Source organism: Cryptomeria japonica, chromosome 6 (assembly GCF_030272615.1).
Source record: "Cryptomeria japonica chromosome 6, Sugi_1.0, whole genome shotgun sequence".
Classification (NCBI taxonomy): Eukaryota; Viridiplantae; Streptophyta; class Pinopsida; order Cupressales; family Cupressaceae; genus Cryptomeria; species Cryptomeria japonica.
In genome coordinates, this window is record NC_081410.1 from 52,700,845 (window position 1) to 52,724,377 (window position 23,533).

A 23,533-nucleotide genomic window follows, 5' to 3' on the forward strand; every position below is an offset into this window, starting at 1 on the left:
TTTATATGTTCTGCATGCATTTTACATGATGTCACTTTTTTATTACATGATTTATATGCTTGCATCTTGTCTTCAAACTACATTACTACATTTACTTTCATGTACTATTTTTTTCTCCAATGTCTTGCATCATATAGATACATCCAGTTGTAGGAAAGGTCAATATTGTCACCAACATTCTTATGATTGAGTATTTAGGAGTTATAAAAAATATTCATTACTTCGTTCAAATGGGTGTTACTACATAGTGTGGCATTATCTTGTATGCCACAACATCAAGTCCTTTCTTTTCCCAAACACACTATTTGTATACCTTACTCATTTCTTGTTTTTTCCCATTTCCAAGACAAATAAGCAAACTTGTACTTTGTGCATAGTTTTCATTTGGAAGACAAATACTACTTGTTGCTTATTTTTCCTTTGTTTTACAAAATTTCATGGAGAGTGCATATCAAAGATGAACATATACAATGACATTCAATATGGTCCATTACTTTATGTGGAACTAAATAGCATTTTATGTCCAAATATTTATTTTACATGCATGTTTGAAGCTACACACTTTTAGATACATGATCAATCTATGATTCATACGCATCTTAAAGTGTGGTCAAAATGTGATGGTGAAATTTACTTACCCATATCATTCCCCATTTACTTTTGTGCACAATTTGATAGAATGGCTTACTACACTTATATATCAATAAATAGCACAATGTAATGTGAAGTTGGGCTCATTCCTCTGGCCTTCAGCTATTCCTATTACACACATTCCTGCATATTTATCTATATTTTATCCATTTCTATACATTTATTCCACCTAGTATGAGCAAACATTCATTATGTAAACAAACTTTACTATTGCATCATTCACATCTGCAAATCTAACCCCTAAATGTCTAAATTTGGTCAGAAGTCACACAAATCTCACTGGTTGTGAGCCAACCAAATACATATGTTCACAATTTATTGCTATATCCATTTCTTCACATATCCTCACGCAAACCATATCTATTGCATCTTACATGATCAAACATTCATTATGCAAACAAACTTTACTATTCCATCATCCTAGGTCATTTATGTAGACATGTGATCAATCCCACATACGCAAACCTAACCCCTAAATTATCCATAATTCAAATTAAAGTTTGGCCAACTCAAATTTCATTAAACATTATGAGTCAACCAAACACACATTTGGACAATTCCTTACTATGTATCTATATTTAAAGGCATCCAGTTGCATTCATTTGACCATCCTCTCATATCCAAATAAATTAGAGCATTTAAGAAGCTATCATTAGAAAAACACATTAGTTTGTTGCACTAAAATACACCAAAGGGCTACATATTCATTTTGGGACATTCCCCATCAATGTGAATCATTTACATGACAAAGAGTCTTTAGGGACTGACCTAATAGAACATGTACCATACCAATCTAAGAACCCTCTTTAAATTTAACTACTACGAGCCCAAATCGCAAAGCAAACAATGAACCCAACTAATCAAGAAGCGTCATTTTTGCATCCAATAAGATCATATCCACATATTTGACAATGGACCTACAAATGCAAAACAATAATCTATAATCCCACTCCAAGGCAACATACAAACAAAGAATCAAATTCAAACATCTATGTTGGCACCCACTCCTCTTAGAGGAAACTATTTGAACCATTCAACTCTCGCCCAACTCACTGCACTTTGTCGTGGGGTCGTCATTCATTGGTCGTGGGACTACCCCTACTGCCAGGTGTGCCCCACCTGCTTGTCTCTAGGTCTACCCCTTCTACGGTGCTAGGAACTCATACAAATTTGGTGGGTGATATGGTTCCCCTTATTGTCTTTTCCTCTGCAATAATGGTGCACAATACTCCTCTCCCTAGTACTGTTATTGCTCATGAGGAGGTTTTGCCTTATGTCATAGTTGTGGGTGTTGGGTACCCCCTTCTAAACCTTTTTATTCTGTTGGTGGGCAGAGCTTTGCTCATGTTGCCAAGTCTATTGCTGCTAATCCTCCCATGGGGAAATCTCACCCTCTTGCTTGTGCCAAGACCTCCCCCATTGTGGTTTGTGGTCAAGATGTATGGACAATGTGAATTTCTATCAACGATGTGGGTTAGTGTGTAGATTTGTTGGTCTTTGGCCTTCTCTCTCGAATCTGCATCAATGGGTGGTGGATTCTTGGAAGCCCTTGGTTGCTGGTAACATTGAACTTTTCCCTTGTGCCAAGGGTTTCTTTGTTGCTACTTTTGTTGCTTCTAATGACCCTGATTTGGTGTTGGGTAAGCTATGGGTTTGGGGTATTCACTCCCTCTTAAGTTAAACCTTGGACAACCTCCTTTAACCCTCTTACTAATCCACTCAATGTGTCTCCGGTGTGGGTTCATCTCTTGAATCTTCCCTTTCATTTTTGGGAGAGCTCTTGATTTAAGGCCATTGGTAACTCTATCGGTCGCTTCTTGAAAGTTGATGATACCACCCCCTCGATAGGTCTTCTACTTTCGCACGCATCTTGATCAATATTGACATCTCCATTCCCCTTCCTGAAGTTGCAGATCTTATGGTTGGGGATAAGCCATGGACTCAATCGTTGGATTATGAGGGGGGCCCCTTTCGATGTCATTGTTGCGTCTCTACTAGTCACTTGGCCACGAATTGTTCTCTTTCACGTCGTAAGGGCACTGCCACTTGGTGGAAGGATGTTAATGATGATCACTTGACTATCTTGGATTCCGATTCTTCCTCTAATAACTCTTCACAGGTTGTTGATTCCTTCGAAGATGATGTTTCCTCTTGCTATTGGTTTGGCCTCCTCAGACCCACGAATTTGTCTCTAGCTCCTGTTGTTGACATGGCCCCCTCTTGCCCCATAGACCCTTCTCTACTTGTTGCTCCTATTCTACTCCAACCTATGGTGGCTAACGTTTCACCTTGTCAACATTCTGGTCGCTATGCTGACAATCTCACTATAGGGATTCCTCCTCCTGATCCCCCTTGTGGTGGTGTTCCAAATGATAGTATTGCTTGGGCTATTGTTCGTCCACGAAGGAGAGATCGTTCTTCCTCCTCCCAAACTCTTCCTCAAGTTGTGGATGTTTTTTCTCCCCACCCTTGATGTGGGTTACTAGTTGTTTTGTTGGTGTGCTTTAAGTGATCTGTTTGGGCCTTTGTTGTCAATGGGATGTTCTTACCAGTTGTTTGTGGCCTTTTTGGTCTGTCTTTGTACAAGGTCAGCAGCCTTGTTTTGCTGCTTTTTTAATCAAAAGCATACAAATAAAGATGCCCTATAAACAGTCCAAGTCTAAAGCTAAGTGCCATTAAGCTTTTGCACATTTACATTTTTTAATTAGCACTTAATTCATAATTACACATACCCAGAGACTGTCTATTACTCTAGATTGATTTCTTCCTATGTTTATGCATCTTATTGGATTAGCCTAGTTAAGCATAGAACAAGCTTATTTTCCTTTAAAGATATATCCTCCTCTTTTTGTTGGTTACATTGATTGTGTATAATTCCTTCACATTCCTGTAATTTTTATATTATATAGTCATTAGAGTATATTTGGTCATGTTAAGTCTTTTGAGTCCAAAGTAACAAAAAGCTCTTATGTTTAATTAAACTTAAATAGTATTAATATTAGCCACAATTTAGAAGAAATATGTATCACCCTTTACACTCGCTACAGATTCTTTGCTCTCAAAACCGCTTCAAGTGAGTTCATCTGTGCTGTATATGCAATAAACAGTCGTAATTTTTCTCTTGTAAAAATCTGAAAACGTCACAACCGAACATCCTGCAAGACATTAATATAAATCCATTTTTTTTTTTAAAACCATATAACTCAAATATGGAATCACAACTAACAATTCAAGTGGTCACAAAATGAATATAATGTGGCAAAGCATCTGTTTGTAGCTGTAGTCCATCCAGCAACTCTCTTATGCAAATCTGGGTTTGATATATACAACCTTGAATTATATGTGGACAAACCGACAAAATATCAACTAACCCTATGAGGGTTGCAATATTGATCTCTTTATCATACTAGAATTAATGCATCTTCATTAAGTCAAAAATTATTTATTTGTTATTAATTAAATCAAGTGTGGGAAGCATACAACGAGATCAGTTCACATAATTTGCTAAGAATTTTGCAATATAAGAAAAAGTACAGTACAGTGAGACTTTGTTCTCACGAAAGTCCTGCCTTATGCCAACCCTAATATTCATAATAAGGGTCCTGTGCCAACCTAATATTAATATCAGGCCATTGTGCCAAACTTACTATTTAAAATCAAGGCCTTATGTGGATCTTAGAATTGGACCTCAATATTTAGAACCATGACAGGAAAGAATGATGTCTAACATGAATTTGATTCCAAATTTCCAAAACGGAAGAATCTCACAACAACCATGTGAAATCCATTTTCACAAGCCATGGGCCTACCAATAGCATATGAAAAGAAATCGATGATGCGTCAAAGGACCCCACGAATGAAATGTTCTACATTGTTTCTCAACAGCTTATTTCCAAAATCAGCATCATCAATTGATTTACTAAGATGATCACAACTTTAATATTATGATCATAGGTGACAAAACTATATCATCTGGGTCCAATTTAACAGTAGACATCATTTGAAGGGAAAACGAACCTCTCTGTGAGCAATTTTAGATTGCTGCACATTACTTGTACTTTACAAGTACAAATACTTTTCCATTGTCCTCCCAAATTATAAAATGGCCTCAGGGCATATCGTTTATGTTCCGTGCCCTATTGTATTTGAAAAATTGGTGAAGCAACCTTTGAACCTCTCCAAAATTACCTGAAACAGTAAAAAGATGCCTCTTAGGTAACTAATATTAATAGTTTCCCACATTTCCTCGTCTGTTAGAACATTGCCTCACACAGCAAAAAATTTCCAATGTCTCTTTACTGACAATTTTTTCCTGACTTTCTGATGGGGGGACTCAAGTTTGGAATGCAAAAAGTTTCCAGAATTTTGGGAAAGCAGAGGCATGGCTATTAAAATAACTTAAAGAAACTAAAAGCAGCTGAAGTTTTAAAAAGTAAACACAATGTGCTGAATTAACAATGAGAACCCTTTCCCTTTCAGCTTTTTAGGTGTTTTAAGAATTTATTTTCTCAAAAATTAAATCTATTTAGATTTACACGCCAAATGGAGCAGGTCATCCAGCCCTGAAAAGGGGCACATCCCTTCCAAAACCTTGACTCCTTGGGACATTGAGGACATCTCCCCATGGAACATTCCTTATTGATCATATTCTAAATTCTAAACTGAGAAGCAACCTTTAAACTTCATTGTAGATACCTGTGACAGTAACGAGGCGTTCCTTTATCCAACCAGGAAGCTTAGAAGTTGGTGTTGAGAAGCCAGCCTTGTATGAATTAGCCTCCCTTGTTAATGATGCATAGCGAGCATCAACTAGCAGTACAGCAGCATAATCTCCAATATGCCTGATTGCTCGACCTGCATTAGTTCATTACTGCGAAACTTCAGTTTTACAAAGTATAGTTTTAAGTTTAAACAATACAGAGAACATTTGATGCTCCATCATTTCTATATTGAATAATAATTTTACAAATCACACGTTCTACTTACCTATTGATTGATTTACTGCTTTCATACAAAGATTCTCATAATATTCTCTTCCTTTTTGGTTGCAGCAACGCAAAATGTTTAATCCTGATTGCATAGAAGTTATTTTGTCAGTATCTTTACTCACTGGTAATGGCGTGCCCCCCACTATGGCTTCTGTTCCCAGCCGATCAATGTACTTAATGCGTTCAATCAACTCTGGATCAGATGGGCTTGGATAGGGGAGTCCTACCATTACCACACACCGACCCATTCCATCACTAAAATTGATTCCTTCTGAAATCTTTCCACCTACTACAGCTAGAAGAAGAGCACCTTGCCCTGGTCTATCCTCTTTGATGCCCTTGGTGGATGATGCCATTATGGTCTCTTTGTAATCCTGTAAAGTAAGCTCCACAGCTGCATTATTCCGAGGTTCTCGAAAGACACGTTTTTTCTTTTGAAGAGTGGACAGGATCCCTGATTCTGTCCATGCAGCATAAACTTGGTTCTCATACTCAAAAGAAGAAAAAAATACAATAATCCCCTCAGGAACAACTGATGTTAAATTACAAAGCAACCTTCCAAGCTCCTCCATCTGTTTGCAAGTATAAGAAGTGATTACTTCATATAGTCATGAGAAAAAAATGCAAAAACTTATAAGATAGGCTATATAAAGCTACAATAAAGCATAAAACTTCTAAGAATCTAAAGTTGAGACCTGAAAAAAAAAACTAAAAAGAGAGTAAAGGGATTAAAAGTTCAACAGAGAAAGCTTGTTAGACTTATACAGAGTAATAGAACATGCAAACCAATTAGTAAATTACTCATGATAAATGCAAAGCCTTGTTGGATATATTATTGTAGTGTTAAAGAAGGAAAAAAAATCCAGAAGGAATGTTTGGAGTTGCCATAATGTGGGTTTGGAAGGAAATGATTGTTAAATGTCCACTTGAGAATGGTTAACTAAAAATTATGGCCGGATTAATTTACCCTCAAGGTAATTTATTTTTCTTTGAATACTTATTTAACTCCAGCTTTGTTATGTTACACTTTGTAACAGAGATATGCATTCACTTTGGAAGAATCACATTTTGTTTCCTCATTTATTAAGTGTAGCTGATCTCCTTTGTTCTTCATTACTACTCCTTGCAATAATGGTCTTTTATGATGATTTAAGATTGATATTTCTTCACTTCCAAGCTCCATTAATACAGGTCAATTATGTGCTTGAGAAAGCATCTTCCAAGTATATGCAGTGCCACAATCACCAGTGCATCACAACTTAAGGAACAAAATTTAGTTGTATAATCACATTTTTAATAGATTGGAAAAAGTTGTGATTAAATAGCAGCTAGTTTCAAATAACCAAAAATTGTAAGGTTTAACTAGGAGAAACAATATAATAGTTATATTGACCTTACCTCTTTAGTAACTAATTAAAAAAAGTATATATGTCCTTGTAGATAAGTTCTTACCATGCTTGGGGAACTTCGGTTTTGATGGGTAAAATCGAATGTCCTTCCCGTAGGCCCACGCGAAACTGCAATTGGTAAAATACTTTCAGGGGAAACAATATGGCCACAAGAGAACAAGTGCAGTTGATCTGCTTTTATGTGAGGAAACAATCTTTCCTTAATCTCTTCTACAGGCTGAAGAGTTCCACCAGATAGTACAACAGTTCGAGCTTGATCTACAATCTGCAAAATATGTCCAATCAATTGCCCTCAATTCACTTGATATACATGACAATATAAAAGATCTTTACTTGTCTCATTTGCAAAAACATGCCAAAAAAACATCCAATTACAGTACCTCTGCAAAAAGTTTCTCAGCATCAAGCATCACAAATTTAAGATATCCCTCTTTGTGCTTCTCACTACTGGCCATGGTTTGTCTTGAAACAATTATTCTACCATCACTATCAGCATTTGTTAATGCAAGCAGAAGACCTGCCAATGAACGAAACCCAGACAGTGCACTGCTTACAAGCCGTCCTGCACTATTCTGAGATTGCAAATAATCACTCTGCAGAAGCAGATGTTTCTCCCCATAACTGCTTGCCTGAGAAAGAAAGGTGCAAACATAAACTTCTTCAGCATATTTGCATGAACCTTTGAAAATGGTGGTCATATAATAGCATACTTCTACTGTCTAATATTGTAACATAAGATGCATACCATCAATAAAGTAAAAAGCAGCAGTTAGCCTACAAAGCTTAAAATATTTACCTTATGAATAATATTGCTCTCTTTCATGTATCGTTGCAGCTTAACCAGGTTTATATTGTCAATCTCAAGTGAAAATAGGAACTCATTGACAGTCATAATAACACCATTTTCTGAATCATTTCCATCAAATTCGGGACTTTGAACATTAACAAGATCATTTGCAGATCTCCCAGACATATATTTTTTTTTATCATCTGACAAGCATTGTAAAAATGCTTGAACAAGCACCAAGAGCATTTGTATGTACCGTCGATTGCCAGCTCCTAAGCAGTTCCTGAATCTTTCAAAATATCCTTTAATATGAGAGTTCACAAGTTGAAGCTGTTATAAACATGAAACATTCAGATATTTTGAACTTTGTAGCATTAATAACTTTTGATTCAAATGTCGGAAAATATCAAATTGATGATGCAGAAAGAGCCAACACTGAGATTTAACAAAGATATTTCACCTGAAAGTTAGTAATTTGTGAGTTATACATATTGGTTACTGAGTCAACAAGGTTGTGTGCCTCATCTATAATGACAATGCTGTCCTTCAAGTTAAGTCCAAGAGATTCACGAGCAGATTTAAGGAGCAGAGATTGGTAAGGCAGTACAACAAGATTAGCTGATGGTACCAATGCTCGAGATCCATAGTATGAACAGGTGCCAATTTTTCGTCCCAGGTGCTGAAGATCCTCAATATCCAAAACTCCCTGTTGATTAGCTTCTTCTTTGAACTTCTTCTGCAGCTTTTTCTTCCGTAAGAGCGGGCACCCAGATGTGGTTTTCTTGACCTTCACACCTTCATCTAGTAAAATCTGTCACACTTAAAACAATTATTCATTCAGTAATGAGAATAATTAGCAGTAAATGACAGCTTCCATTGAGGCAAAAAAATACAATCCAGTTCTCCATAATCTAAGAAAAAGAATAGAAAAATAAGACAGACAAGCCAGATGCCACAAAATGGAAAGGATTGAGCCAAGACTAAAAAATGCTACATCCGTAACCTTTCATAGGATTATGTTAAAGGATAGGCTTAACGCCTCCCCAGAAGATATTGATGTAATATACAAATAAATATATCTAAGAGTGTACTTCAAATATGAGATTAGCAGCTTATTGCCATGCTAATTTACAGGCTTTAAATTTGGTAATCACCTATGCCCATCAAACAGTTTTTCAGTGACAGCTGTTTTTCCATTATTGCCCTTCTTTGTGCATACAATTGTACAGCTTTCAACACACTTGCAGAAATAAAGAAGCAGAAATCATTTTAATTATTAGTATTTAAGTTTTTTTGTATAAATTATAGATTAGTCGAAATAAAATTGATGGTTATATTTTCAAACTGCAAATTAAACAAGATGGGGAAGTAAAAAATTGCAAATATTTTATGGCCAAAACAAAAATAAAGTGCAAACGGGTATCAATTTCAAACCCTGCAAATTTCTGTTGACCTTGACCACTCCACCTAGTACAATCTGCACAACAATTACACAGCTTCTACTGAGAAAAAAATATAATTGATTTCCACATAGTCAAAAGATAAAAATAGCAAAGATAAGATACTCCAACCTAGATGCAATGAAAAGGAAAGGAGAGAGAAAACTAGAGAATGAAGCGTGTCAGAGCTGAAACAGATCTGCCTCTAAATTGGCTCATACCATTCAAATCAAACAATTGGCTGCATAAAATACTTTGCAATAAGTCTCTAAAATTTTCTTAACGCTGATTTTCAAACATAGCTTTTATGAAAACAGATGGGCAAAATAGAAAATACTCATTTTGGTGCCTATTCATCACAATTAGTCTATTGAGGTACTGAAGAGCTATATGATCTGAGACCTTCAAGCTTCTATAAAGCTGATAACTTTTGATAGATGATAATAAAATTAACAAAATGTAAAGATTGTGACAAACCACTGCCTACGCCATTTGTATCCTAGAGACTTCACAATCCCCATTAAACATAAATGTGTACATGGTTGCAGAGGTCTGTTTCAAATGATTGTAGAAAATTCAAATCTCAATGGAAAACACTTCAATTCCCAATGAGATGGGCACTGTTGAACAAACCAGAGAAACTGAAGATAGTGATATCGCATTGGAAGACAATTTGCAGGAACTAGAGCAACTACTAGAAATCACCCAAAAACTATCTCCTGCTAGGATAAACTTGCCTGGACTGTGTTTTATATGAAACGCAAAGGTTAATGATATGATATTAACTATGTAGGCCATATCTGCAAGAGGTGTTATGGAATGAACCTGCAAAGATAAATAAGACCCTGCAGAATATAATATGCAATAAAAGATCTCAATTAGAAAGGAAAATCGCAGAAATAACAGAAATTAGAATATGTTAATGTTCATGTCACCACTTTGAGGGAGCAATCCTCCAACAGAACTGCAGCTCCAAATATATTTATTCAATCTAAGGCTAAGGCTATTTTTTGGTTGTTACCTAGTCTTTTTCACTGCAACTTCAAGTTTGCGATAGAAAACACATTTCCAAGTAGTCACAAACCTCTTTCAAGTTTCAGCAACGTTCTCCAACAACCCTTGTTTCAACTTTCAAATTACATGGCATAAGTTGAGTACTGTTTATGCATTTGATCAAACTAATTATATGAAGAGCCACTTTGAGAAGATGAAATCTGACTTCACCAATAAAATGAATGGCGTAACAATGGTAGGGTACATTTTGCATACATGCTTTCGGGATGCAACAAAATAGGTGGTCGAATTTTTAGAGCTTCTAGTAAAAAATTTGAGACTAGAAAATAGGAAGAAACCCCACCGTGGGCTATTTGTCTAAAGTCAAGAATAGGGCCAAGGAGGTGATGAGGGGTATGATGAAGGACAAGGGCATGCCATTGTGGGGCATGATCGATAGGAGATGGGATTGACAAATGCACTCCAATCTCTATGTCATTGAATACTATCTAAATCCATTGTTGTTCTATAGCTTCTCATGCAAAGATGATGTTGGAGTCACAGTAAACCTACTAATGTCCATGGAGAAAATGTTCCCTAACCCAACAAAGTTGAATGCAATTTCGCTAGATCTACCAATCTACATCCAAGCAAGTGGTTTTTTCTCAAGAATGGTTGGTGTGGAAGGCACGAAGACCTTCAAACCAAGTAGACTCCATAAATTTCTAGCATTCTCTCTTTATTGTACACTTGTACATCAAAAAAGTGTTAAGATTTTAGTAGATCTTACATGATATCATCTCAAAATAATGCATATTTTCAATGATGGAACTTTTGTAGCCGAGAAGCCAAAACTCTACGATGAATGGCAATGCACATTTTGAGCCATCCATGCAATTCATCTACTTGCAAGCATGATTGAATGTTTTTTAACACAATACATTCCAAGAAACATAACAAATGGATTGTTGTTTTTTTTTAATCGGTGATAATATGTATTTTATTAATTAATATAGTATGTAAATATCTGACAAAATCAGGGGCTTGCCTGTAATTCTGTCACCACTGCTAACAACTATCCATCCCTATCAGAGTTTGAAAGAGAAACTACCAACAGTACATTACCGTCCAGTATAATCTAATATCAAAACAAGACATTAAGGCTAACACCTTACAAACATAAAAACTATTTTCATAACTAAAAAGAGACTCCCCACCTCTACAAACATCTAAATTCACCCAAACTATGCCTTCTTCTCTTTATCAGGGTTGTTCTCCTAGTAATCACCCAAACCGAAGTGCATACCTCTATCCTTCTATCGTTTGGCCTCCCTAGCCATCCGCAACTCTACCTCACACTCTCAAACATAATCTTTTGACATTTCCCAACCAACTCGAGCTTACTCCCAGCGAGGTTCCCTGTCCAAGCCATTGTTCCAAAGAATGAATGGGTGGAATTTTGTGTCACCCCCCTCCGAAAGAATCCCCTCACCAAAACGACGGTGTAAACCCTTACCAACCTCTGCTCTAGTCAAAATGGACATGAGTCCACAAGTGAGCTGCTCTAGAGCGCGGGCTTTAACAACCCACAATAGGTCCTCTTTCAAGCCCAACTCCAGCCCCCACGCTACCAGCATTGGCACCAAATCCACATTTGTTCGATAGAGAAATTCAAATAACATATATTCTTCATAAAAGAGGACAGCCAAAATCTGTGTGAACATTGGGTCATTGAATTTGACCACTCCGCCAAGACGCATTTCTGTAACTTTCCCAAAGAAGGCGAGTTGTTGCTTCGTTGAATGCAAAGAGAAGTTTGCTTCCATTATTCAACTCGCACCTTGCCCACAACACACCAAAAACAAATTCGTTGGAGAAAGCAGAGAAAATGGCAAGAAATAATGCCTTAAAACTCACAACTACCTCTCTCGTCATGTCATCCTTAATTGCTCGTGCATGATATTGTACCCATCCCCTAACACCCAGCTCATTTCCCAGTAGTCCTCGTACAACCCTTCGCTACCCACACCATCCAATGATGCTCCCACATTAAAAAGAATATCAGCAATAGAGTTTTCTTCACGCCAAACGTGTGAAATACAAAAAAATTTAAATTTTGCCAACTCCCCCCATATGGCTTAAATAAATTTATTTAATTTCCAAGAGGGGGCCTCACCTTTGGAAATGGCATTTATAATAACTTGCGAATCACCTTCTAGGTGCAAATAATCCACCGCCAATTTTTCGGCCAATCAGATACCCCCCAAAGCAACCTAAGCCTCCTCCTCGTTATTGGTACCATCTGCCAACCTTTGAGCCCCAAACGCCACTAGATCACCCCTCCAATCATGAGCAACCCATCCAGCACCGGAAGGGCCTGGATCACCCTTTGAAGCGCCAAACAACTAAATTGGGCTCCCTTACTTCCAGACTAACCCGAAGGGGCCCATTAACGGGCGGATTGTGATCATTATTTTTTCACTTTCAATTGCCAAATATATTTTCTAAATAGAAAAAATCAATTACCGAAGAGGAATACTAGTCAATCGACCTCAACAAATCCAGACCAAATTCTAAGTGGACTACAAATGATGATGTCCTCCTTGATCCTAATAATTTTGATATCCTAACTCATGGTTACAGAGGGACCTGTCTCCTACCCCATGAGACGTGTCTCAAAGATGAAGACATGTCTCCAGTATCGGAGACATCTCTAGCAACTTCCCGACAAGTAGGGTGTTTTTGGCTGTCGTCTCTTGCCATCTCCAAAGTCTCCCGACCAAAAATTGATGTCTCTTGTCAAAAATCTTAGGGTGAAATGCAATAAAAGGCAAATAAATAAAATAAGACTGCAGCAAAACAAAGACAGGGAAATAACTAATAAGGAAACCATGTCACAAGAAGATAAAAACCCATGTAAAATTATAGCAATCAGATCTATTGATATTGTAGACTATTTGAGAGGGGCATAAACAGTTGTATGACTGATTTCCTATCATTGTAATGGTCTACAAAGAAATTGCCTTTACTATTTAGCGGTAGCCAACAATATTGAGTGTGCTCAACACCTATATTACCTTACTTTCACTAAGGTAATATAGGTAAGTAGAAGGGTGGAGTTGGAAATGTGCTATGGTATCAACAGTATAAGCAATTTTAATTTCAATTTTTGTTCAATTTTAAAGTTAATGTTAAACTTCACCACTATTCTTGTTTTCAAATTTCTCTGTCATGATATTTTCTGGAAATTATTATATTATATTAAAAAAAAAATGGGGTCTCCAGGTACTGTTGTGACCTTTTTCACACATCGCCCCATTGCAAATGGGGACCCTCTCTTTTCCTGCTTTCTAGGGTTTTGTTAGTGTCCTATGACCTTTTGCTGCAGTTTCACCAAGCCTTGTCCAGTTCAGAGCATTTCAGGCCCTGACGATTGAAAGTTAGTTTTTGCAAGTTATGTGATTCCGAAATGCAAACACCACCAGAGTGCTTAGAGAGGCCAAAGGACGAAGATCGCAATTGATTTGGACGAATCTGGACAACTTTCTATTTTTAGAAAGTTTGCTTTTTTGCTTTTTCCTATTTTTTAGGAAGTTTCATTTTTGGCATTTTTAGCCCAATCCCCGGTATGGCTATTTTTAGAAAGTTTTCCCTATTTTTTAGGGATGTCTGCTTTTTGCTTTTTCGGAATGGGAACCTAGGGTTTACACTTGCACCACTGACCCGCTTCGACCGGAACTCGAAAATTCCAAGTTTTGACCTAAAAAAGCTAAATCCCTAGATTTTAGGCTTTTTGCTTTTTCGGGATGCAAACCTAGGGTTTACACTTGCACCACTGACCAGCTTCAACCGGAACTCGAAAATTCCAAGTTTTGACCTAAAAAAGCTAAATCCCTAGATTTTAGGCTTTTTGCTTTTTCGGGATGCAAACCTAGGGTTTACACTTGTACCACTGACCTGCTTCGACCGCGATCCAAAATTTTCAAGTTTTGACCCAAAAAGCTAAGTTCCTATATTTTAGGGGGTCATGGCACCTTCAAAGGATAATCAGCTCGAAAAATCATCCTGATCCTCAAATGCCCTGAAATTTGGCTAAGTCTGGAATGTCATCTTGATCCTGAAATTTGACTAAGTCTAGAAAATTGGAGAATCCTCCAAAAACTAGATTTTGCATTATTAGTCCTAGAGGCCCGAAACCACTCTCAAACATCCTGACAATATATATGAAATATAACTTAAAGTATAAGTTCTCTTTCTTATACTTAAATGTTATACTAACATTTCATATATAGTTCACCCTCTTGAGAGCCTCCAAAAGTCTGCCTTGAAGAGCAAAGGTCTAGAAGTCCGCCCATGTTGGAGATGTCTAAAAGTCCGCCATGTTGGGAGGTAGACCAAAACTCCGCCAAGATGGGAGAGATGCTTGAAGTCCGCCCAAGAGGAGGGATGCCTAAAGTCCGCCCTAGGAGGTGTCTCCAAAGTCCGCTCAAGGTGGGAGAGATGCCTAAAGTCCACCCTAGGAGGTGTCTCCAAAGTCCGCTCAAGGTGGGAATGTTGCCTAAAGTCCGCCTTGCATGGAGCAACTCCAAAGTCCGCCATAGGTTGAAGAGGCCATGGTGGCCAACACTCCAAAGTCCGCCATAGGTTGAAGAGGCCATGGTGGCCAACACTCCAAACTCCGCCATAGGTTAGAGAGCCATGAGGAGGTGTCTCCAAAGTCCGCCCAAGGTGGGAGAGATGATAGAAGTCCGCCCAAGTTGGGGACACCACCAAAGTCCGCCCAAGATGAGAGACCACCAAAGTCCGCCCAAGATGGGAGCCGCCACCAAAGTCCGCGCAAGATGGAGGTCATGTAGGAGCCCTCTCCCAAGTCCGCCAAAGTAAGAGAGCAAGGTAGGAGGTGCCAAGTTTAAAGTCCACCAAGGGTAAAGAGAGCTATGAGGAGGGACCTTCAAAGTCCGCCCCATGCCTTAGCCAAAATTTCGCCTTGATGGAGAGCCATGAGGAGAGGCCTTCAAAGTCCGCCCCATGCCTTAGCCAAAATTTCGCCTTGATGGAGCCAAGTCTAAAGTCCGCCAAAGGTTCGAGAGCCATGTAGGAGGTGCCACCAAAGTCCGCCATGCCTAAGGGGACTCACCAAAACTCTGCCCAAGGTGCTGCTGAGTGAATGGCCTTGAAACTCCGCCCTATCCTACCATGTTGGTGGCCAACCCTTCAAAGTCCGCCATGTTCTGGAAGAGGCCATGATGGCCAACACTCTAAAGTCCGCCATGTGTGTGGGGTGCCCAAGGGGTGAAGTCCAAAGTCCACCCTATGTTGGAGACCCATCAAAACTCCGCCCTACCCTAGCAAAATGATGCAAAGGTCTAGAAGTCCGCCCATGTTGGAGATGTCTTAGAAGTCCGCCTAGGGGGTGTGTTCCAAAGTCCGCCCTATGCCTTAGCTAAAAATTCGCCTTGATTGAGCTTTGCTCAAAGTCCGCCCTCCATGTTGAAGGGACCCTTCAAAACTCCGCCCAAGGAAGTAGATGCTAAGTATGATGTTGAAGAGCCTTCTCAAACTCCGCCATGCCTTGGAGAGGTCAGGAAAGTCCGCCCAAGTTTGAGGAAGATGAAGGTAAGCCTCCAAAAGTCCGCCTACACATAAAAGTCAAACAGAATCAACGAAAATACAAAGTGATGTCATGAAAATCCTTCAAGATTTCGAACTTAAATCCAAAATAGAAAGTTTTCAAAAGGAGAATATTGGAAGATTGATAAGGATTTTGAACTTAAATCCAAAATGGAAAGTTTTTTTTAAAGAGAATATTGGAAGATTAATAGATATTTCGAACTTATAGCCAAATTGGAAACTTTTGGAATATATTTTCTTCAAATTTGGAAACATGACAACACTTTCCTAAAGAATGAAGTTAAAATTGGAAACATGAGTTGGAAGATTTTAAGGGTTTCTGATTGAGGATTTAACTTTATTTACAAATACTTAGTTGTAAACTTCATTTCTACACCAAGAAGTTCGAGTTACTAAGGAGAGCTTAGTAAAATACTTTCAGTTTGGAGTTCATATGGAGAAAGTTTTGAACAGTGCTGGAGGTTGGATAAACTTTTTTGACAAAAGTTTCATAGATTTTTTTTTGAGAAAGACAACCAGCATAAGGAAGAGTTATTGAATCGTTCTTGAATTTCCTGAGTGTTCTTGAGAAAATTCCAGCCTTACTTCTATCCAAGTCAGAGCTGAAATTAAAATTGTGAATTTTCTGAATATTTTCCAGAATTTAATAAATGATTTTTTTAAAAATTTTGAAGGAAGAAAATCATTTTTTTGGCTAAGTATGAAATTTTTTTTGAAAGTTTTGACACTTGGTGGTAACCACAACTAGCCTTAAGACTGAGGGTTTTAAGGTGAAAATTTGATTTTTATGGCTAAGTATGAAAATGAAGTGAAATTTTCCAAACACCTAGCCGTTCGCAGCCTCAATTTTCTTTAATCCAAGATAGATTTCTAACTTATTTTCCTTTGGTTTTACAGGTCGCAGGAGGAAATAGAAGGGGGGTCATCATAGAGATCGCAGTTGGAGTTTCAAGCCAAACGAAAGATTGAGGACAAGTTCACAGGCAAGGTTCATCTGGGCGTGAAGATACCCAAAATTTGGCTAAGTATGGGAAATGTTTCACAAAGAAAATTCCAATTTCCTCAATTATGATGAAGGCATGTCAGGGTATCAAGAAGAAGGACATGATCACAGCGAATGCCTGAACAACTTGATCCCATCATTTCATATTTGCAAGGGGTTATCTAGAGCTTTTACCCTCCTCCCACGCAACATAAATTGGCAACTGAGGACAGGATCATCACAGAAACACAAATGGAGTTTCGAGCCAAATTCAGAATTGAAGACAGGACCACGAGCAAGGTTCGTCCGAGTATAGAGAGGGCCAAAATTTGGCTAAGTATAAGAAAAAACTTCACGAGGGGATTTCTTCTCCAAATTCGAGGCACTTGAAAGAATCTCAAGGCATCAAGAAAGAAAAGTTCTCAGACTTGGTGAAAATATGGAAAAGTTAGATAAACTTCCAACTTCTTGAAGAATTTCATCTCCTGAAGGAATTAAAAAAAGACAAGCTCCCAAGCAAAATCAAATGGCGACAAGAAGGAATCAAATTTCCATACTTAGACGATTTCTTGACACAAATTGGAGAATTCAAGAAAGACATCCAACACGTTGAGGTGGTGCCTCATCATTTTCCAACCAATCAGATCGCTCCAAGTCAGCATGTCCAGGTTCGATGAACCTGACTTATCCAGAAGCTGCTAGAAGGGCACACTTCACAAAGCAACAACTTTCTATTTTCATTGATGGTTCATATTTAGCAAGAAGGACAAGTGTCCCAAATGTAATTGGTCGAGGGTAGTTAGTTTTGGGAAACCCTAATTAGGGTTTATAGCTTTCAATCTGGGCCCTTGATCACTGTTTGATCTCGGCCGTTCATTTATTCTTGAAAACTATATAAGGTTGTCTCCTCTCATTTGGAGGGGGTGAGGTTTTTGATGTATTGTTGCTTAAGGTCATTTCAAGATAATATATTGCATGTGCGCTGCTTTGTAATCTCTATTATTTGAATGATTTGCATGGTTTCAATTGCCTCAACACTTGGTTAGAATTAATTTAGATTTGCTTTCATTGTTGTTAATTTGAATGAAGGATTTGATAAGTATCAATTGACGGTGTATCTCCGCTCATACTTTTGGTAAATGGATGATTTCCATTCTACCGTGCAAAGTTAGTCTGAGCCCATCCCTGTGCATCCCAACATCTCGATCATAAGCACAACCCATTGAAGATTGCATCGGCCTTGTGTAGTTGTCCCTAGTGTGGCGAAGCAAGGTTTGGTTTCTCGAGAGCACCCAGTTGATACCGTCTCCAGAGTTTGTAGGATTAGATTAGCCTTCTTAACCCTATCCTTTTCCCCCTTCCTTTTGAAAGTCTAAATCCCAGAAAATCCCAAAAAAAAAGAAGAGCCTAAATTGCTAAATCCATCCAAGTCCAGCAGTTCAAAATACTTGTCAAACGTAAGTCCCCCTTGAAATTTCAGCATACACTACCCAAGAAGCTATTCCACTAAAGTCGCTTGTTCGCACATATAGACCTTGGAATCAGTAGAGATTTTTCAGGAGAGGATAGAATACCTTCGGGTATCCTATCCTAATGTTTGGTAGATGATAAAACAAACACCAACAGGTACCCCCGTCTCTTCTTTTTAAAAATTAGTTGTACCAATACCGGTACAATCTCCAAGTACCCCCGTCTCCTAGCAACCTTGTCCTAACTAAAGCCAACCTTGATAGTGATCTAGTTCAACAACTTAAAAGAGGCTCTTACCAAGGAGCTTCATCATCTAGACATGCAGCCCTCTAGTGTAGCTCTCTTCATAGCAGCAAGGCCATTGGATACGTCTGATTTTTTGAAACTTTGTGCTCAATTTTTATGTTGACTTTATACAAAGTAGATTGTAGTTGATAATTTGAAAACTAAAATCATCTACTAATTATTTTTAGTTTATACACTATTCATTATGCAATGCAATGTAATGAACAATATGAACATATATGATGAAAATCTATATTCCACAATTTATGGGCTAAAACTCCCAAAAAAAATTTCTCTCTATATCTCTATACTATTGAAATGCCTTAAATTTAAAAAACAATAGTTTTTTCTCTTTTTGGGGTTTTTTCTTTGGTTTGATAGTGTCAGAATTGTTTTTCAATTTTTCTCCAATTAAATCCTTATTTTTTTCAAAAAATATTTATCTTTTGGTTTGCTAATTTTTTTCCCAAAATATTTTTCTTCTACAATGTTGGCACACTTCACACTCAACCACAAAAGATTTTGCATCCTACTTAAGTCACCTAAAAAGAGATTTCACTTGATGCACTAATACCTCTTCAAGAAGTTTGAGTACATATTGTGGGGGATGAATGAAGTTCCATGAAATGCAGTCATGGTATTTCAGCAATCATCCCAACCACATAAACCTTGGTATTGACTAAGGATATTGTTCCAATTGTTGAATAATATTCTAAATTTTGGAATCGACTTCCCATTCTAGAAAAATTGCCTACATTCATGTGGGTACTAGAACTAAGAGAGAGAACGATGAACCTTCCTCTTCATACTTACAAGAACGTGCACAAACCACCAGATTCTCTTTGCCTTTTTTATAAACAATCTCATAATCAAAATCTAGCATCTAAGTCACCTAATTTTGTTGTTTAAAGTAGGACACCCTTTGCTGCAAGTTATATTTAAGTTTATAATGATCAACTTTGACTTAGAACTTGTGGCCCAATAAAGTAAACATGCTAATGCTGAACATCATGTAGAATAGTGATCATCTCTTTTTTGAGAAAGATTTAACCAATTTTTCCTTGTCAGCTGGTGAAAGCAAGCAGTTGACCCTCTTGCATCAAGACAGCACCATACATGTCCTGAAAGCATCACACTTCTAGGACAAATGGTTATTAAAAATCAAACATAGCCAAAACTAGGGTGGAACACATAGTAACTTTGAGGGAATGGAAGGCTATCTCAGCTCCCTCATTCCATACAAACTAAATCTTTTTGAGCAATGCTTTCAGTGGTCCTAAAATTTTGCCATAATTTCCAACACACTTCTAGTAGTACCTAAGCAAGGCTAAGAAACTTCTAAAACTTTCGAGTAATTTAAGTTTGGGCCAATCCTATATTGCCATGATCTTTTTTGGATCCATTTGCACTCCCTCTTGTGAAACAATGTGTCCCAAATACTCCACCTCTTGCAAACTTAGAGCACTTGGCAAAAAGGGAATGATCCTCTAAAACCTGGAGGGTAAGCTCCACATGCTAGATACCATCCTAATTGTCATTGTTAATGAGAATATCATTAAAAAATACCAAGATGAATTTGTGAATGTAGTAGTTGAACATCTGAGATAGCCTTTAAATTTGCAAAGATACCAAATTCTAAAAGGTACAAGAAGCATTAGTCAAGCCAAAGGGCATAACCAAGAACTAATAGTGACCTTAATTTTTTCTAGAAAACCATTTTCGAAATATCTTCCATCTTGACTCAATTCTGATAATATCCCAATCTAAGATCCAGCTTGGTAAAAAACATTAAGACCTAGAAAGCTTATCCAATAAATCATCTATGATGGGAATCGAGAACTTTGTCTTTGATTGTCAACTTGTTGAGTTCCTAAAATCTAGGCATGTCTACTATCTGTCATCTTTCTTAGGAACCATCAAAATGGGAGATGAATATGGACTTCTACTAGATTAGATGACATCAATCTCTAATAGCTCCCAAACCATCTTCTCAATTTCACTCTTCTCGTAAAAAGGATGTCTATAGGTTTGGATGCTTAGGGATTACTACTTGGTATTATGGGAATGGTATGGTCATGTGATTATTAAGGAGGCAATCCTTTAGGTTCATGTTCCTCAAAAACATGTTGATGCCAATCCACATATCCATGAGTGTGCTTCAAGAGACTAGAACCATGCAATAATTGTAAAATGTCCCTTCTTTAACAAGTTGCTCATGTGGTGAGAACTAACCAAGTAAACATCCCCATCCTTCATATTGTGCAAAGTATATTATTTGCCTTGTTGACAACATTTCATCCAAATTGCGAATAAATCACAAAGTGAGTGGTCCCAAGGTTTGCAACCATTGCGCTCCCAAGACCACATAGCACCACCAAGGGAGAAAGCATATATGTCAAATGTCAGCTAATAATCAGCCATAGAGAATTTGACATTACAACACTTATTGCCATAGGACATGGTACTCCCACAAGCCACCATAATTTGGAGATCATTGCGAGAATGGACATAGAAACGTTTCTTGCTACAAAAATTATGAGTGTTGCCTCCATCAATAAGATTCCCAGAATGTTGGTGCTTAATGCAACCAATAACTTTGAGGGTTTTAGGGGAAGAGAAACCTGTGAGAGCATGAAAAAAGATGTAAGCCTCCTCTATTGACTCACTACTCTATAGAGCTGCCTCATACAACTAGTCCAAACTCCTCAATGTCATCAGCCACACCTACTAAATTAATGAGGTGCAACCTTTGTTCTCTACACGAGCGGCCTTTCTACCATATTTGATAGCAATTAAAAAAAAGTTCCTTAGCCCACTTCTCAACCATCTTCTCATGAGATAGCCTAGTGATAGTAGTGGGTTTACTCAATCTCCAAAATCATTCCATAGCTAGGTGGAATGAGAAGAGAGTCCCCAATCTTTTTAATGAGCCACAAGCTTGTCTTCTGCCAAGCAAACTATAACAACATTTATCATATGTTGCAGGTTATTCATTGTTATCTCCACCTACATTTCTAGTTTCAAGCTCAAAATGAAACAAATTTTAAGAGGAATGTTTAATAGCCCTTGCATCAAATTTGACACCTCAACATTGGTGTAGTCAATGATGGTTCCTATCTAGATAAGTTTAAAGAGGTTGCCTTCTAGGTCCTGTTGGTGTCTGCTTTATCATCTACCAAACATTAGAATAAAGTACCCAAAGATAATTTATCCTCTCTTGACAAATCACCACGTATGCTAAGATTGCTAGAAGATCATATAGCGATTCCAAGGTTTCTTTTGTCAGGTCTTGACGTGTGGATAAGCTCAATGGGCATTGTGATTTGCTTGTAATACACAACGGGACTTATGCTGGAACGAATTGTCAACAACTTTGGGATTTAGATGGATTTGTCAATTAAAGCTCTCTCTCTGTCTTTTGGGATTTTCGGGATTTAAGACTTCAAAAAAAAGGTAAAAGAGATAAGGGTTGAGAGATCTACTCTAATCCTATGAATTCCAGAGACGGTATTGATTTGGTGAACTCAGTAAACCACACTTTGTTCCGCCTCACTTAAGACAACTTACACAAAGTGGATGCAATCTTCAAGGGATGTGCTTATAATCGGAAGTTTATGCATACACAAAATGGAAAGCTTGGACTAACTTTGCACAGTGAATGAAAATCATCCATTCACTAAAAGTATGAGCACCATAAACCAATACTTATCAGATCTTTAATTCAATCTAATAACATGAAATAAATTCTAACTAATGTGTTGAAGAAATTGAAAACCTTGCTTAATCACTCAAACAATAGGGATTACAAAGCCTTAAGAGAAAGCACACATGTAATATATTATCTGGAAATGATCTTCATGCAACAATATTTCAAAAACCTCACCCTCTCCCAATGAGAGGAGGCAACCTTATATAGGAGTCCAAAAATTTTGAACGGCCAAGATCGAACAATGATCAAGGGCTCAAATTAAAAGTTCAAAACCCTAATTAGGGTTTCCCCAAACTCTAACAGTTAAAAATGAACAAGGAGACAAGTGGCGTAGCTGCTATTCTCACTGAGGTGAGTGTCCAGTTTCCTTCTTTGTAGATTCAATGTGCCTGGACACAAGAAGTCACACCTCCTCTATGGTGACACTTGGCAAGTTGCTAATTTGGAAGTTGACCATATCCACGTCATCAGTACAGGTGGCGAGAGTGTCTTCCCAGCCTGTTGCTTGTGTCAAGAAATTTTGGTCTATGTGTATGAAGCTGGAAACTCTGGAGAGATTCTCCCTGAGAATTGGCCCTGAATCTTTGAAGAAGTTTCCTTGAACTTTGGCCCTTAAATTCTCTGCACGCAGATGCTTCTCTCACACCTCATCCTATTGCAATATCTCAGGTGCCACGAAGAAGACCTTGTCTTGAATATCTCTGATGGTCTTTTCAATTTTTGAACACTTAGCCTCGGATTTTCTCAAAGATTCAACCCTTGTAACCAAGGCAAAGTACCAAGTACTGAAATCATATAGGCCACTAAGCTGGATGACTTTTATGTCTATAAGATCCTGCTGAGAAAGTCCTTTGATTGCTTTCAGATATGGAATGATTCCTCTCTGAATATCCTCAACATCTTCCCAAGCTTCAGCCATGTCTTGAATTTTGCTCAATAAGGAAGATGTGGAGTCATGTGTTGATGTCAGGTTCTCAATAAGTATGTCAACACGTTCTGAGGCATCACCCGTCCATTCCTTAGCTTCTCTGAAAGTTGTCTTCATGTCTTCATAATCCTTTAATGATTCTTGTGGGAGAGGTATGGGGCGAAGCAACAAGTACCTCCTCCCGATCTATAGGTTTTGTCAAATGTTGAGCATATCTCTTCCATTACTCATTTTCATCTTCAACCTTCTTTCTTTTTTCCT

At 37.8% G+C, this 23,533-nt stretch overlaps 1 protein-coding gene across 2 annotated transcripts in view; it reads right to left on the minus strand.

The window, feature by feature from the left end:
* Positions 1-4,142: 4,142 nt before the first annotated feature.
* The window catches only part of LOC131064226 (uncharacterized), an 87,689-nt gene continuing 68,298 nt past the window's right edge, over positions 4,143-23,533 (minus strand). For both annotated transcript variants that reach the window (XM_057998310.2, XM_057998311.2), the window contains 7 exons: positions 8,296-8,646; positions 7,845-8,165; positions 7,429-7,677; positions 7,092-7,313; positions 5,638-6,211; positions 5,347-5,505; positions 4,143-4,839 (listed from right to left, as the gene is read on the minus strand). In XM_057998310.2, coding sequence (XP_057854293.2) covers positions 4,760-4,839; positions 5,347-5,505; positions 5,638-6,211; positions 7,092-7,313; positions 7,429-7,677; positions 7,845-8,165; positions 8,296-8,646 — 1,956 coding nt within the window. In that variant the 3' untranslated portion in view covers positions 4,143-4,759. The remainder of the gene's footprint in view (positions 4,840-5,346; positions 5,506-5,637; positions 6,212-7,091; positions 7,314-7,428; positions 7,678-7,844; positions 8,166-8,295; positions 8,647-23,533) is intronic.